General features: G+C 36.0%; 1 protein-coding gene across 1 annotated transcript; it reads right to left on the bottom strand.

Moving 5' to 3' along the window:
- Positions 1 to 126: 126 nt before the first annotated feature.
- Positions 127 to 14,970, bottom strand: LOC111334673 (protein kintoun). The gene is made up of 17 exons (XM_022940484.2): positions 14,815 to 14,970; positions 13,392 to 13,487; positions 12,290 to 12,358; positions 11,275 to 11,399; positions 10,646 to 10,710; positions 10,193 to 10,257; positions 9,303 to 9,384; positions 9,015 to 9,085; positions 8,512 to 8,717; positions 8,106 to 8,166; positions 7,877 to 7,957; positions 7,275 to 7,388; positions 6,395 to 6,641; positions 5,668 to 5,798; positions 4,748 to 4,966; positions 2,222 to 2,290; positions 127 to 1,608 (listed from the first exon to the last, which is right to left on the bottom strand). Exons 1-17 carry the CDS (start codon positions 14,857 to 14,859, stop codon positions 778 to 780), a joined length of 2,577 nt encoding a protein of 858 aa, XP_022796219.2. The 5' UTR covers positions 14,860 to 14,970; the 3' UTR covers positions 127 to 777.
- Positions 14,971 to 15,127: the final 157 nt, after the last annotated feature.

The raw sequence follows: 15,127 nt of genomic DNA, 5'->3' as shown, positions 1-15,127 counted from the left end.
AGGCCCCAAAGAATAAAACCCCTCAATACTCTGGTTAAGTACAAATAGCCACTCTGGTTAAGTACAAATGGCCACTGAGGTCTATTGTTCAATGCTTAATTAATCATCAATTATGCAATTATCAGGTTAATATTCATTTGTGGGACATTTTATTAGCTTCATAATTAAAAAAAGGAAGAAAAAAAGAAGTTACGTTACCATTTGTGTATCTGAGACTAAAAATTTTCGAATTTTTAAAATTTAAAGGTTTTTCATTTGTAATCCTCTCTTACTCTTATCCATCCTAACGCATATTTATCATGTAATGGATTTTTCTCATCTCTTTGGTATTTGTTATCCACTGAATATTGGACTTGGAACTTGGAACTTATACTCCCAAAAAGCTGGGCTAACGCTGGGAGATATAGAGTAACTAATTAATAGTGCTAATAATCTACAATAAATACGTAAAGTCTAAAAGAAACAATAAATGTAAATAGTTCAAAATCTTTTCAAGTGGTTCGGGGCCTTCATGTTCTGAAAGTCATGGCTAATGATTTAAAAGAGGTAATTACAAAAGCAAGTCCAAATCGGGCGACCTCTTCTCCACGTTGCCAGAGAGTACATAACGGACATAAGCATTTGAATAAAGGTAAACGTTAATTTTATTTGCTGTTTTGTGAGGCTACTTCGTGTGAATTGAATTCAGACACATACCCTGCCTATGTACCTACAACCTTCTTTAAAAACGATCTATTTGATATTTACAAACACCAAGATTTGCGCGCCAACAAATGGTTAGTCATCGAGTTCAAAAATCAAATGGTTGGCCATCCCAAAAGCTTCGACACCGGCTTGTTTACTTACACTATCATCTTCACAGTGTACATCATTCACTTTAGATACCGTATCTCCATTTTCGGAATAAGTTCCTGTCCTGCGGGATTGATCATCAAACGCGTCCCATCCCGTTCCGCTATCAACGGGTGACGTCCCATTGCTATATTCAGACCCACTTGATTCACTTTCAAAAGAATGTTTACGCGCTTCAGCTTTCAGTCTTGCCTCTAATTTCCTTTTCTTTTTATCTTTCTTGTTGCTAAAAACACGAACATTAGGGTTAAGATTAAATCGTACATTTTTCTTGCTCGGGGAATCGGGTACTCCGTTCGACTCATTCTCGTCACCTTGCGAATCATCGGTGGAAGTACTTGAAGTCCTCCTCAAAATCGATCTCCTGCTCCTTACAGCGTTGCTTATAACATCAATTGGTACGAAGCTGTCACCCTTTTCCGCAATCGCTTCTTTGCTGTCAGGGTCCTCTGAGTCCGACATCACAGTGTTTCCATTCCTTTCTCCGTTTGATTTAGTTATATGTTGGCTTTCCTCTAGTTGGATTCTTTCAAGATCTTTCACTACCTTAGTCACTTTAACTTCCTCGTAAGAACTGATGTTGTCTCCCATTCGCCTTTTGTCTAGCTTCTCGTTCTTAGCATCAATGTGAGATTCCAAGAATTCACCGTTTCCAAGACTCTTTCCTTGATCAGTTCTGTCTGTTCGAATGGTAAGGCAGTCATCGGTAAGGGAAGAAACTTTCGCATGTGCTTCACCATTAGGAGCAGCAGTGGACTAAAACAGACAGGAAAATGGAAAATGAAAAAGTAAATAACAGTAGACAAAGTCAACACCGAGGCAGCACAGGTTGATGGGCCTGCAGATCCCACGTATTAAAGCTGCCAGTGGTACATTGTCTTAGTTCACTGAGGGGAGGAAGCTTTTTAGACACGTAGTGTTTATATTTCAACACCGTCTAGCCAGTGAAACTGCAGTTAAAAAAAAACTGTCATTTTCAACTCTTGATGTGGTTGAGCTTTAAGAAGCTATGCATCATTTTTCTTTTATATGAAAAAAAAAAAAAAAAAAAAAAACCTTTCATGGAGCTTCTGTGATTACAGATAGTAAGACAATGCTTGAGTCATAACAGTAAATGCATCGAATCAGGATTTGCTGTGATAGAAATTCCTTAAAATCCCTTGCTGTTTCCCTGGCACCTTTTTTTTACGTCACGTACAAATTTTGTCCCTAACAAGTCTCCCTGTTGAAAACCTGGCATGTCAGTGTTTGGAAACAGGACTCAATGTTTTTCCATCCAGACTGCCAAGGTAAACTTGTCATAGAAAAACCTGCCGTGTAATGCGAGTTTATCATTTTGGCCATTGTGTCAGACAAATAAATAACATACCCACGGATCCTGCTCAGCAACTTCCTCCATCATCATATCAACCATTTTTTCAGAAACGAAGAACTGAGTCTACAAAATAAAGGATACACTTTACTTATGGGACTGTGGCGTAATTTAAAGCCAATTAGTAGAGAAACAAATGGAAGATTTAGTGGATAAACGCTAATGTTCTCGAGTAAGACACTTACCTCAAGCTTTCGAGGGAAACTTATGAAATGCATCGAGCGGGAGAGGGGGGTTTGTCCTTGCAATAGACTAACAGTCCATGTAAGGAAATAACTGGTTGGCATTATAATTTGGTTTTATCAAGTTGAAATTGTAAAATCGGCCACCGTAAGGAGTTAAATAGCTGACGTTTCGAGCGTTAGCCCTTTTTCAGAGCCAAGGGCTGACAAGGGATAACGCTCGAAACGTCAGCTAGTTAACTCTTTACGGTGTCCGATTTACAATTTCAACTTAGTTGATATAATCAAATTACCTTGTTACCCCCACCGACACAGCACCACAGTTTCTTTAGAAACTTAACCCCTTTATGGTTGGCATTATGCTTTGGAAACCAGGATAACCCTATAGCACTTATAGGCCACAAATCTTGTAAGAATGCACCCTCACTGCACATACATACATACATACATACACACATACACACACACACACACACACACACACACACACACAAAGTCATATACTTTATTTAATCTCGAATTTGGAGTAGCTAAAGAATAAGCTGGTATCTTCGAGTTACAAGTATAATTCTAAATACAACTAAAATGTAAAATGTAAAATTGTAACATTCTAAAATTTAACTATGAGAAAGAGTCATACTGTAGAATCTTGCGCTTGAAATCAGAAAAGTCAGACGTTCTAAAAGAGTCCAGAAGAGAGTTCCATAGTTTTGAAGCCATAATTATATGAAAAGGAGTGAAGACCATTAGTAGTAGTTTTTGTAGACGGTAGAGACAAAATATAATTTCCTGCACCACCCAAATATCCCAGATGAAGTACCTACACTTTCATTTACAGCAATTAATGAATACTACCATTGAAACTGCTCAAAACTAGTTGCCACTACATTGAATCACCTTGAAACTAACATTTCTAAGCCAACAATGAGCAAGGTAATTGCAAGGCCACCATCTGATCAAAAATTAAAATTAACTGGCTGGGTGAAAGCCACACCCACTTGTGCCAAAATGTGACTACCCACATTGACAAAGCAGTGGACTGTACTAACAATCAGATTAATGACATACCAACCCACACCACAAAAACAAAAACAAAATCAAAAATAGAAACGAAAGTTCAAAAATGAAAAAAAGCCTAGTGACCAATGAGCTTATGGAGTGTTTCAGTGCCATCCAGCAATTGGTTAGCAAACCTAGCCAATTCATTCATTCATTTTTATTCGCACTATTTCGAGAGGTTACAGTAGAGATTGCTATAGATTACAAAAGTCAGAATATAATTATATGAACAGTAAATTATATATAAAATGTGCACAGTGACCAAAGGAGCTTAAGCTTTCAAGTTGGCCACTGTCACGTGTAATTAACTGGTGTATGTGAACATTTACACAAGACTTACTTCACTTAAATTCTATATTTACACTAACCAAGGTATTTATACACTATTAATATTGTAAACAAAGAGAAAAGAGAAATAAGTAAATAAGTAAATAAAAATTCAATTAAGTTAAAAGAAGGAAAAAAAATGAGAAATAAAAAGAAAGAATGAGGCGATTAATGCAAATTATGTAGGGTAAATAAAGTGAGGTAAGATTTGTTGTTTAATTCCTACAGTTTAGGAGCAAGAGAACTGAGTTACTTTATCTAGCATCAAACCAGTAGTGAATTCAACTTTGACCAACCAAGAGATGACGCTTCCATTCTTTTTTAAAGGAAGTAAAAGAGAGACACTTAATTTCAAGTGGCACAGATTCCCATATCTTGGGTCCAGCATACATGAAAGACATTTTGCCAGAATTAGTTGATATGTGCATTCTAAAAAAATTGAATTCATTTGTGAATCTTGTATCATATCTATGTATGCTAGATGCTGAGGTTAGGACATCAGAGATGATATCTGGAATGCTATCAGCTTTATTCACAATTTTATGTATAATGCAGCACAATCTGAGTTCATATATGTTTTCTAGTTTAAGAATTTCTAAGAGTTTATAGTATGGATCAGGACACTCCCTAGTATGTGCAAAGAAGATTCTTCGGAGGCATTTGTTCTGATTAACTTGGAGGTAATTCAATTTGGTTTCATAAGCACAGCCCCATACTATTTTACCATAACTTAGATATGGATAGATTAATGCATAGTATAATCATTTGTTTGAGTATTCTGAGGTTCAAGTTATACCTTAGTTTTGTAAGTATTCCAATATTTTTTATCATCTTATTGTTTATATGTTGTATTTGAGACTGCCAGTTAAGATGCTTGCCAATATAGACCCCTAGGTATTTAATATATCTTTGCAGCCCATAAAATGAATTAAATGGAATCAGTTGATATACTCACTTTTAAACTTTCTTCTCCTGAACCTGCCTCAAAACTATCCCACATCCCCTTGCAGGATTCCTGTTTGTAAAGGTTCAAAACGAGGTTCTCCTCATTGACGTCAATGTTACAGAGATCTGAATCAAGGTTATGATCATCTGGAAACTGCAGATACAAGGCGTACTCTGGTGCAGGTAGCTCTCCTGGGTGAGACTTACCAGATGGGAAGCTTATGTATGCCTAAACAAGGTAATAAGTCAATAAAGTTGAAAACTTTAAGTTGTCACATTCCTAGTCATACATGGGGATTGTGGAAAAAAAAAACCGGTATTATCCTATTTCAGAGAGTTCATTAGGAATCAGGAATAAGGATTTCTCCATCTGAAATGGAGAATTCTCCAGCTAAACACAAAATTCTCCTGCTCAATTTTGGAGGCCTCAGCTATTTTGGATTCAGACATGAAGAATATTTGCCTGTCACTACACACTATTTTCCAGACCCCACAATCCTTAATGAAAACCTGTTTATTCCTAAAACATAATTCAAAAGCTACCATGGATGTTGGTAGTCCCTTGGATATGTTGCTAGAGTATTTGAGTGCCTGTCCCTGACATCAGCATTCAAAGTAGGAGTAACTTTTTCAGTATTTATATGAATCAAACTAATGAATCAAAATATACAGGTAATTCCCTATTTTCTGACCTTCAAAGTTGTTTAACCTGACATAGTGAAACGATATTAGGGGTCTGTTAAAACTTCAATTTTTCCTTCTTTCTCACACTTGACACAACCACTCCCTTTGATAGGGTGTTAGCAAGTTTAGGTCAATATATACCATGGCTGATAATGAGTTTTTTTCAAGTTGCCTGGTTTCAACTCCTGACCAAAAGACAGCTTTGTTCTACAGTACATAACAAACAAGAATACTTAGGGTACTGACCTTATTCTTTTTGAATCCCAATGAGACTGAGTCAAGTGCAATATTTTGGACATCAATAATGAATGTGATGACATCATCATGCTGGTGGTATCTGTAAGGTGGAGTGGTAAAGAAACAAGGAGAGCAGAGCTCTGAAAAAAAAAAGCAAACAAAAACAAAAAATTATCATTGTTCTTGTATATCATTGTTCCAGATTTGATAAAAGGATGGTGGATAGGTTATCAGAGCATTTTATTTCATTATTGGATTAATTTTTTTGGGGGGTGGTGTGTAAGTTTAACTGGGTAGAAAAGTCCTAACCCATGATAGAGGTTCCAAAAAACTTCCAATAAAATCTTCGTCTCCCTTTCACAAGGAGGATAAAACCATTCACAAATAAAAATGAACTGAAAATTTTCCTATTTTGACTTCTGTGGAAAAATTTGAAACCTCTGACCATTACAAGTGATTCACATATAATTCTTTTCTACAATAGCCCCACAAAGTCTAGCAAAAAGACATTGAGAAGACAGAAAAAATCATCAATTAAGAGGGTGTTTCATGTAACACTAAATTCTGTAACTTGATTTAAAGGCAATGCATAGTAAATGTTGTTGGATGTAAGACTTGGAAATCCCATATTACAGCTCAGATAGGTCCTTAATTAAGAAGACCACATTGCTGTTTTTGCTGAATATTTTATCGTGTCTAAATAAATGCTGTTGTTGTTGTTGTTGAAGAGACATACCTGAAGACGAGCTTGGTAGCTGAAACCGAATGTCTGTTTCATCTTCCACGCCACATATGTGCAATACTTTATTCTCTTCATTACTCTCATCGGACAACTTTCTGTTATTAACCTTCAAACTTTGCTCCACAGAATCACCTTTAGGCTGTTGAAGTTCTCCAGAAAAAGGTTCTACATCTTGATTGCTTAATTGCAGTGAATTTGGTTGTACCTCATCTTCTACTTGGTCTGCAACAATTCCCATATCCTAAAGGAAAACAATTACAACAAGTTCTGAAAAAGAGGTGGGCAATTGTAAACTCTGTACAGTTTTCTTACTTTTTCTCCCACCCTCTGTTGTTATGCTCATTACCAGAGCTTGAAGTAAATGGGGACTGGGGGCAAAAAAATTTCCTACTGATTTTGAAATTATGTCAAAGTGTATTTCCTAAAATGTTAAAAGCTGTGAAGGGCACAGTACAAACTAAGATAAGTAGGCTGTTGATGTTTTCCCAAACTGGCAAGCTTCACAAGAGAAAAAATTTCCTTTATTCAAGCTTGGGAGTCTGTTTACAGATTATAATGATCACCATGTTTGGGTAAACAAAAAAGCTTGCTCATCTGTTCTTAATCAGGGTATCAAGGGGCATCCATGTGACCCAAATAACAAATTATACAGTGAGTATTAATTATCTCATACATAATTAGCAAGTTGAAGAGTTAAACATTAAAATCAGAAAGGTGATCAACCAGGGAACATTCCTTGGGTGAACATATTTTCTGATTTCAATGAAGGTATTATGCCGTTTCTGTGAACCTCACTATGCCCAGGATTCACCAGTACATAGATCCTCCTTAAACATTCTAGTATACTGCTGAACAGAAAGATAAAGATACCTACCATTTGAGAAATATCTGTGGCTGGTAATACAGGTAAAGTAACAGTCAGCTGTCTTTTGCTTTTGTCAAATTTAGCTGATCCCTTTTCTTCATCAATTGGATAAGGCAGTGCTATGTGTATCATGTTAAGGCAACAATCACTGTTTTCCAGCTGTATAACATGGATGTGATTGGTTAAGTCTTCAGACTTCAAGCCCTCATTACTGAGAGAGTTGTACTGTTTATCTTTGCTGCCAGTTGCATGAGATGCTAATTTGGTGCAAGTAACCCCCTAACAATTTATCAAGCCTTCCAACAATTTGCATGAATCCAAGTAAAACAACTGGGTGGAAAGACACAAGGTGAGAGGCAAGGGTCCCACTAAAACAACACAATGAATGGTCAAGGCTATGAACCCAACCTCTCCACTTAGCCTTGGTGAATGACTCTTGAGGCCTGTGTTTCTTATCAGTGCAAATACAACTCCTAACAAATGAATTTGTACAACCAATAATGTCTACTGCATTCCCTATAATCTTGAACTTTTGCAAGGACTGAAACAGTAGCTTTTCAATTAACAAGGCCTATCTCAGACTAATGATATCATGTAACTCATAAGGATATGTCTAAATTGTAATGAGGCTTTTCACAAACCAACACCAGCTGTTTCTCAAGAATATCTAACTCCAAATGTGCAGCAGACTCCTACAGATAAAAAAAAAAAAAAAAAGCTTACATGTGGCAACATAGCATAGTTTTTTTTTGTTATGAAATGTGAGATATACACTCAGACAGTCATGTGAGCATTGTGGGTTAAATCTAATGAACTAATGCGCACAGTCATGTAACTTACCAACAGTGGCAAGTCAATGTAGACAACAAGTTCTTTAGGTCTTGTGGTAGGATTAGAATCCCTGAATTCAAATTATGACAAGGATTTATTAGGATGGTAGTATGTAATGTAACTGATCTCTTCCACAAAGTCTACACAAGAATTTTGACCTCCCCAGGAAAGGTGGCAAAATGGGAAATGAGGATAATGGTAGGAGCATATGCAAGCCATAACGTATTAATTTTTTTTCAACTTTCCCAGGTGACAGTGTTCTTTGAAATTCTTATGCACATTTTACTACAGGAACTGAACATTTTCTTACCTCAATTTCAAATAAAAAGTTGCAAATCAAATTTCTAGAAAAAGTAGTATAACTTTGTGTAGTATTCCATTGGCAATTATAAAATAATGTTGATCATAGCAGCACCTTGCATTTGTGAAGTTCTGAAGATCAATAAGCCCTCGATGTACAATTCTAAACTCTGGTACACTGGGATCATCCGTCTTCTTTTTATGTCTCTGCCCATCCTTGACTGTTGGTTTTTTCTCCTTTGTCACAACTTTTGGTTCATCACTATAGGGATACGGAAATTTTTCACCACCAAACATCAACTCAGCTGAGTCTTTAGGCACCTAAACAGAGGAGTACTGTGAGTCAAAATATATTTTGGAAACTACCACATGTTAATATGCTACTAATATTTCAGAAGTATATATCTTTTCATAATGATATTGACTAACACATTCTTATATCGTTGTCATTGACAGTGTTTCCCTCTGAGAAAAGGAATATAAAAGTTTGATAAATTACAGTAATATCTTAGCATTGTAAGACTCTACAATATCAATTAAAGTAGATAAAGCCATTTGAACAGCCATGATTATGCTAACATTTAGTTGACGATTAAAATTGACAATAATGTGGTATACCTCATTTGTCTTGGTCCTTATAATTGTAGACTGTTTAACTCCCTTGAATGTCATCTTTGGGAATTTAAGGTCTAAACGATGTACAGTATTACAGGTCACAAAAAATTTTCATTTGGTTACTATACCCCTGCATGTAAATAGCTCAACCTGAAGACAAAATAAATGAGCTTTGTTTTGGAGGAAACAAAAATTAATGGCAATCATGAAATAATATTTTATAACGATATCATAATTACATTTGCTAAAAGTCAGTCCCAGCATCCTCAATGTGATGTTAAATCTACTTACTTTTCTTGTCCAGTTTTGCTTTAAACTCTCGCAGTATTCCATCTATAGCGGTGTCAATCATCAACTGTTTAAACCTCTTGTCCTAATTAATATATAAAATTGTTAGCTCAATGGATAGAGCATTGGACTGTTGTGCGGGAGGTCAAGGGTTCGAGTCCCGGCCGGACCAACACTCAGGGCCTTAAAATAATTGAGAAGAATTTGCTGCCTTTCTATAACATCAAGAAATGGTTAGATATTCTAGTCTTCTCGGATAGGGACGAATAAATGGAGGCCCCGTCTCCTGCAGGGTTGGGGTAGGAGACATTAATTTCCCATACACGAGATTACCATGTGATGGATGTCCTCCCCTGGGGTGGGATGGGTGGGTTTATTGGGCCTGCAGTAATCGGCGCAAGCTGTTGTGGTGTCCCTGCCAGTTGGCGAAAGCTATTAAATTAAATAAATCAAACTCTGTTTTCTCATTTATGATTAATGAAAGTGGCCTTTTCTCTTTCAACAAACTCCCTGCAGTTTTATCGTGGGCCCTATCAAATAGCAAACATCTCAGCATTGTCTTTAATTAATCAATTAGGAGTTTTGATAAAGAGTCAAATTGGTTTTTCCTTACAAAGCTTCATATGTGAATAGAATGTTTTATGAGCTACAAGGGAATTGTAAGAAAAAATTCATATTTGTTGGATGAAAGCACTGGATGTTTGTCACCTTTATCTATGATCTGACAATCTTTGATCACTGAGACAAAGATGTCAAAAAACAGTTTGATGTCAATTTATTGGATGAAAGCACTGGATATTTGTCACCTTTATCTATGATTTGACAGTCTTGGATCACTGAGACAAAGATGTCAAAAAACAGTTTGACGTCATTAAGAGCTCTTGAAATCATACCTCTTGACCTTTCTTGTAAGTGTCTGGGTGGAATACGGCATCATACACAGTACAGTGCTTGCCAGCTACAAGTGTCAAATCACATACAAGTACATTTAAGAAGTTCATTTCTACGGACAACAACACAAAAGTGTTGTTCAAACTCTTTTCCTAAGACTGGCAGTTAGTTTGATACACCACACTTAATAATGAAGAACTGGATCTGCTTCATTTCTCTCTACACACATGAAAATACTATAAAATGTTGCCTTGTCAATTTTTTCAAGTTCTCCTTTTAATTCAGGGAATCATGTCTAAAATCTGACACACAAATGATTGTCACCAAGTGAAAAATAAAAGACTTGAGTTTAAACATCAAGTGAACCTTAATAAGTATTTATAAAGATAAGTTCAAGAAATAAAGACATAAAACTCTTCAGCTGGGCTTCATGGAAACATTCTTCCACACCATACCTCTGTCAACATCCTCTCTTGGTTGTGATAAGCTGTACGGAATGTTCCACTGATGACCAGCTCTCCTACATTGGAAAAAAGTTAAGAATGGCATCAGTTAGAGCTCTGCACAAACATCCAAGTATGAATTACAAAAGGTCGCCCTAACATAACAAAAAACATACTCGAAAACTCAAAAGTCTACAACACTATATCTGTCAGTTCTATGAAAATCAAAGGCCTTGTCGTTAGTCACATGTTAATTATATCAGTAGAGGCGACAATGACAGTTTAATATATAAGATGGAATGGTAACAGAATGTACAGGCTTGAAGAAAAGTAGAGAATCCAAACATCCAACCTTTGTGCACAATGAACAAGTTCCAAGCAGTGTGTTAATTTCAACTTGGCATTAGCCACCTCGATAGGACAACTCTATTCAAGGAACACACATTTTTATCTTGACTAAAATTAATTCTCAGACCATAGCCCTTGTATTCTGTCAGTTGAACACAAATTAAGCGAAAAACTCTATTCCAAGAGACACATAACTCTCTTATCTGAGGTTCAAGTATAAACCACATGGATGTTACTGGACATAACTAATCAGGTTTCTTACATTAAAGAAATGTAAAATGCAAACTACTTACTTCTTTCCATTCTCTTCTCTTTCAGTATATTGTGAAGATGCTTGTCCAATATGTTGATTCATGCAAATGTTGACAAATGCTTTGACATTACTACCAAGATCTCTTGTTTTTACAACATAACCACCCTGTTAACAAAATGCAAAATTGAAATTTCAATGCATGAAAAACTTATCACACCACACTTTTGTTGGCTTGTGGTACTTTTTGGCTTGCTTGGCTTAAAAACATGATTCTTGTAATAATTCTAGATGTGTATACACTGCTATATACCAAATTCAAGCCTCTAATGATTCTAGATTTCCTCTTCAGTCTTAGTTTTAAGATACAGTACTGTATCCACCTCCTGATTAGCTCAATTGGTAGAGCGCCAGACTGTTGTGCGGGAGGTTGAGGGTTCAAGCCCCAGCCGGACCAACACTCAGGGTCTTAAAATAACTGAAGAGAATTTGGTACCTTTCTTTATATCAAGAAATGGATAGATATTCTAGTCTTCTCGGATAGGGACAAGTAAACCGTAGGCCCCATCTCCTGCAGGGTTAGGGGTAGGAGACATTCATTTCCCACATATGAGATTACTGTGTGGTAGATGTCCTCCCCTGGGATGGGGTGGGTGGGTTTACTGGGCCCGCAGTAATTGGCGCAAGCTGTTGTGGTGTCCCTACCTGTCGGCGAATCTAATAAATTAAATTAAAATTAAAATATATAATTATACAAGGTACTGCAGCAGGAAAAATAACATCATTTTATAGCATTAGAATTCCAAGTTTTTTTAGTCCAAGTTGAGATACTTTCAAAATCCCAGCAAAGTCTTTCATAACTATAAAAATCCTTGTGTCCCTAACAAAACCAGAGGATGTGTCTTTTATCCTTAACAGATCCTGAAATATGCCGCTCAAAGATTTTTAATAACTAAAGTGAAATAAAAAGCTAAGAATAAAGTCCTCTATGTCTTGAATGATTTCAAGAGATGAATCAAACAATCAAATGAATATAGCAACAATTTTCAAACGTGTACCTCAGGATTAACAAACTTCACATCCATTCCTCTCATCTTCTCCATCTGTGCTATTTCTTCTTCATATTTCTACAAGTCAGAATAATATTTGTAAAATTTGTGTGTAGGAGGGTGACAATTTTTCATATTTCTATCCCTAACTTGGTTTCCTGAAACAAATATGGAATAGTGGAATGTGCTCATAGCAAAATCTACATCATATAATGAGGTAAAAGCGGGAAATGCGGGTTTTAAGAGGGCAGTTAGAGGAATGGATTTGGAAATGTTAATGGACGATGGTGGTTGTGTGGGCTGCTTGGTTTGCAGTGCATGATTCTTAGTTATATCTTAGTTAGGCTCAGACTATTCCTCCCTGCCCCCCCCCCCCCCCCCCATGTCTTAAGGTCCTCTAGCCTGATTCTGCTGACCACAAATTTTATGCTATTCATTCCTATATTTTATGCTATTTAATTGTATATTAATACTTAGTTATTTATTATTTTATCTAAATTACCTGTTGTGTCCTTACTTAGTGGTTTTATTACTGCTATTTTATAATTGACACATGAATAAAGTTCATCATCATCAATGGGCAAGGCAGCACATTACATTGCTATTACAAGGTACATTAGGTAAATAGAAAATAGTATATAGGGGTATGAGTGAGTTCAGTGAATAAGTAAGATTATGTATTGAACACAAGAAGAAAAAAATTCATTATTATAAGCAGCCACGTATTGTTCTGTTAATTGTATCCACACCATAGGCCTCTAATGACAAGAAAATTTTGCAAACGACCTTGGATTGGTAATGGTGAATGCTTTGTCATTTAATCATCAACCAGACAGAAGTACACAAAAGTTGAGTGATGTGTCAGCAGCTAATTGGCCATATCAATATGTTAACAAAAAAAATTATCACAGTTTTACAGGTGTATAGTTATGCCTTCTCTCAGGACTGGAAATTGTTATAAAACACCACAGTTTATATAACAAAAAAAAAATTAAAGCCTCACATACTTCTACTACACTTTGCACTACCTGGAACACTAAAATTAGATTAAAATTAAATTACAAATGTAGCATTTTATGAGAAGAGTACGCTTATGATACCACAAACTAACCTTCTTGTTTTCTGGATCTGATATCTCTTGAGCATATTCCACAAGCAATTTTCGAAACTCTTCATCTTTCAGAGCTTTTTCAAATTTATCAAGTTCCTGAAAGAAAATTTTATTAGCTCAAAGAGGTCTCCTGAAGAAGAAAACACTTGACAAGCGTCAAAGACATCAATGCATACAGCAAAATTGGACAAGAGAGAAGTGTTGAGGACCATGAAACATTTAAAGACATTGTTTAATTCAGAAAAGCTTGCCAATTGCTACATAGCCTATAACAAAAAGGACACGACAAAAACATATTAGGCAAATGATGCCTCAAACTCCCATAGTTTAAAAAAAAAAATCTACCTGCTGGTTAAGAAATGAGCAAGAACCCCATAAAACAATACACCATGTGAAGTCTTTGGCAACAAGGTGCAATGATTTTCTGTTAAATCACACACCAGAAGTCTCACAAGCTTCTTGTTTTCTTCTGGCTTTTCATTCTAAAATTTCTTCAAGAAATTACTCATGAGTAGCACAAAGCATCAGAATTTGTCTACTTTATAAAATTATGCTGATATATCCCACTGACTTTTTTTAATTTGATGAAAAAAACCTCCTCAGGGAGTTTGAAAATGAAGGTAAAAAGAGCTCATTTCATTTCTTGTATGGGGCTAGAAAGGCTATCTTTTTTACAACTGTGATAAAAACGAAAAAAAGTGCTGCTGGATAAAACTTAGGACCTGGTTCATACTGCAAATGTTTTACAACTATCCTTGGGCTCATGGATTTAACGTTACTTAAATGAGCTTCAAAGTTTAATGTATATATTTAAGGTCACTATTGAACTAACATCACCTACTGACACCAACAATTTCCTGTTAGTGTACAAAGTTTTATCATTGAATGGTATATGTGTTTTTTAAAATAAAATAAAAATTAATTAAAAAAGAAAAAAAAAAACAGAACGGCAAAGGAGAAATGTTACATGCAGACCACAAATTAAAAGGATCACCCACGATGGGAGATAATTTTAGCATTTGAAAGGTCTAAACCTCCCCATTGTTTACGTCAAGAAGGTTGAAAAGTAAAGTCGAGTCCACGATCACTTTGTCCAATATCTCCTGCAGCAAGTCAACCCCGTGTTTCATGCTGAAAACCTGAAGGGCCAAATTATTCTTTTAACGTCACGTAAAATCTGGTAAATATTCAACACTAACTTCAGCTTCAAAGAGGAGGTTGAATTTCCACAAAGAGCGTTAAAATCCCACCTAAAATTTTAAATTAGGAAGAAAACGACTGGAAAAGGTTTGGGTCAGTGACGACATGCTCTAATGGCTAAACATCATTGATGAGCAAACAAATTGTTTTTTCAATATTCAATAAGCAAAAACTGAACATGACAGTCTCACTCTCCTCGATACATTCTCAAGAACTGTCTCACCTCTTTTGTCATGCTAAATTCTTTATTACCGTTGGCCTGAGACATTTTGAAAGCATATAATCCAGGTATAAATGCTTCAGTTCCGTGAGTTTTTGTTTAACAGTTTGTTTCTCCAAACAAGCTTAGTAGCCAAGTCAATGCAAGCAGTTAGTTACCAGGTCTCTGCAGTTTCCATGTTAGCGTTAGCCGTCACGCAAGTGCTGCTACCTTGTCACGTTCTATGACAAAAACTGACGCCCAAAATTAAAATATCAATCCTGTTCCATACTCTCCGTTTCAATTTTCTAAAACTTTACTTGTCCTCCTGGTTTGC

Source organism: Stylophora pistillata, chromosome 13, assembly GCF_964205215.1.
Source record: "Stylophora pistillata chromosome 13, jaStyPist1.2, whole genome shotgun sequence".
NCBI classification, from domain to species: Eukaryota; Metazoa; Cnidaria; class Anthozoa; order Scleractinia; family Pocilloporidae; genus Stylophora; species Stylophora pistillata.
This window is presented reverse-complemented; position numbering and strand designations above follow the sequence as displayed.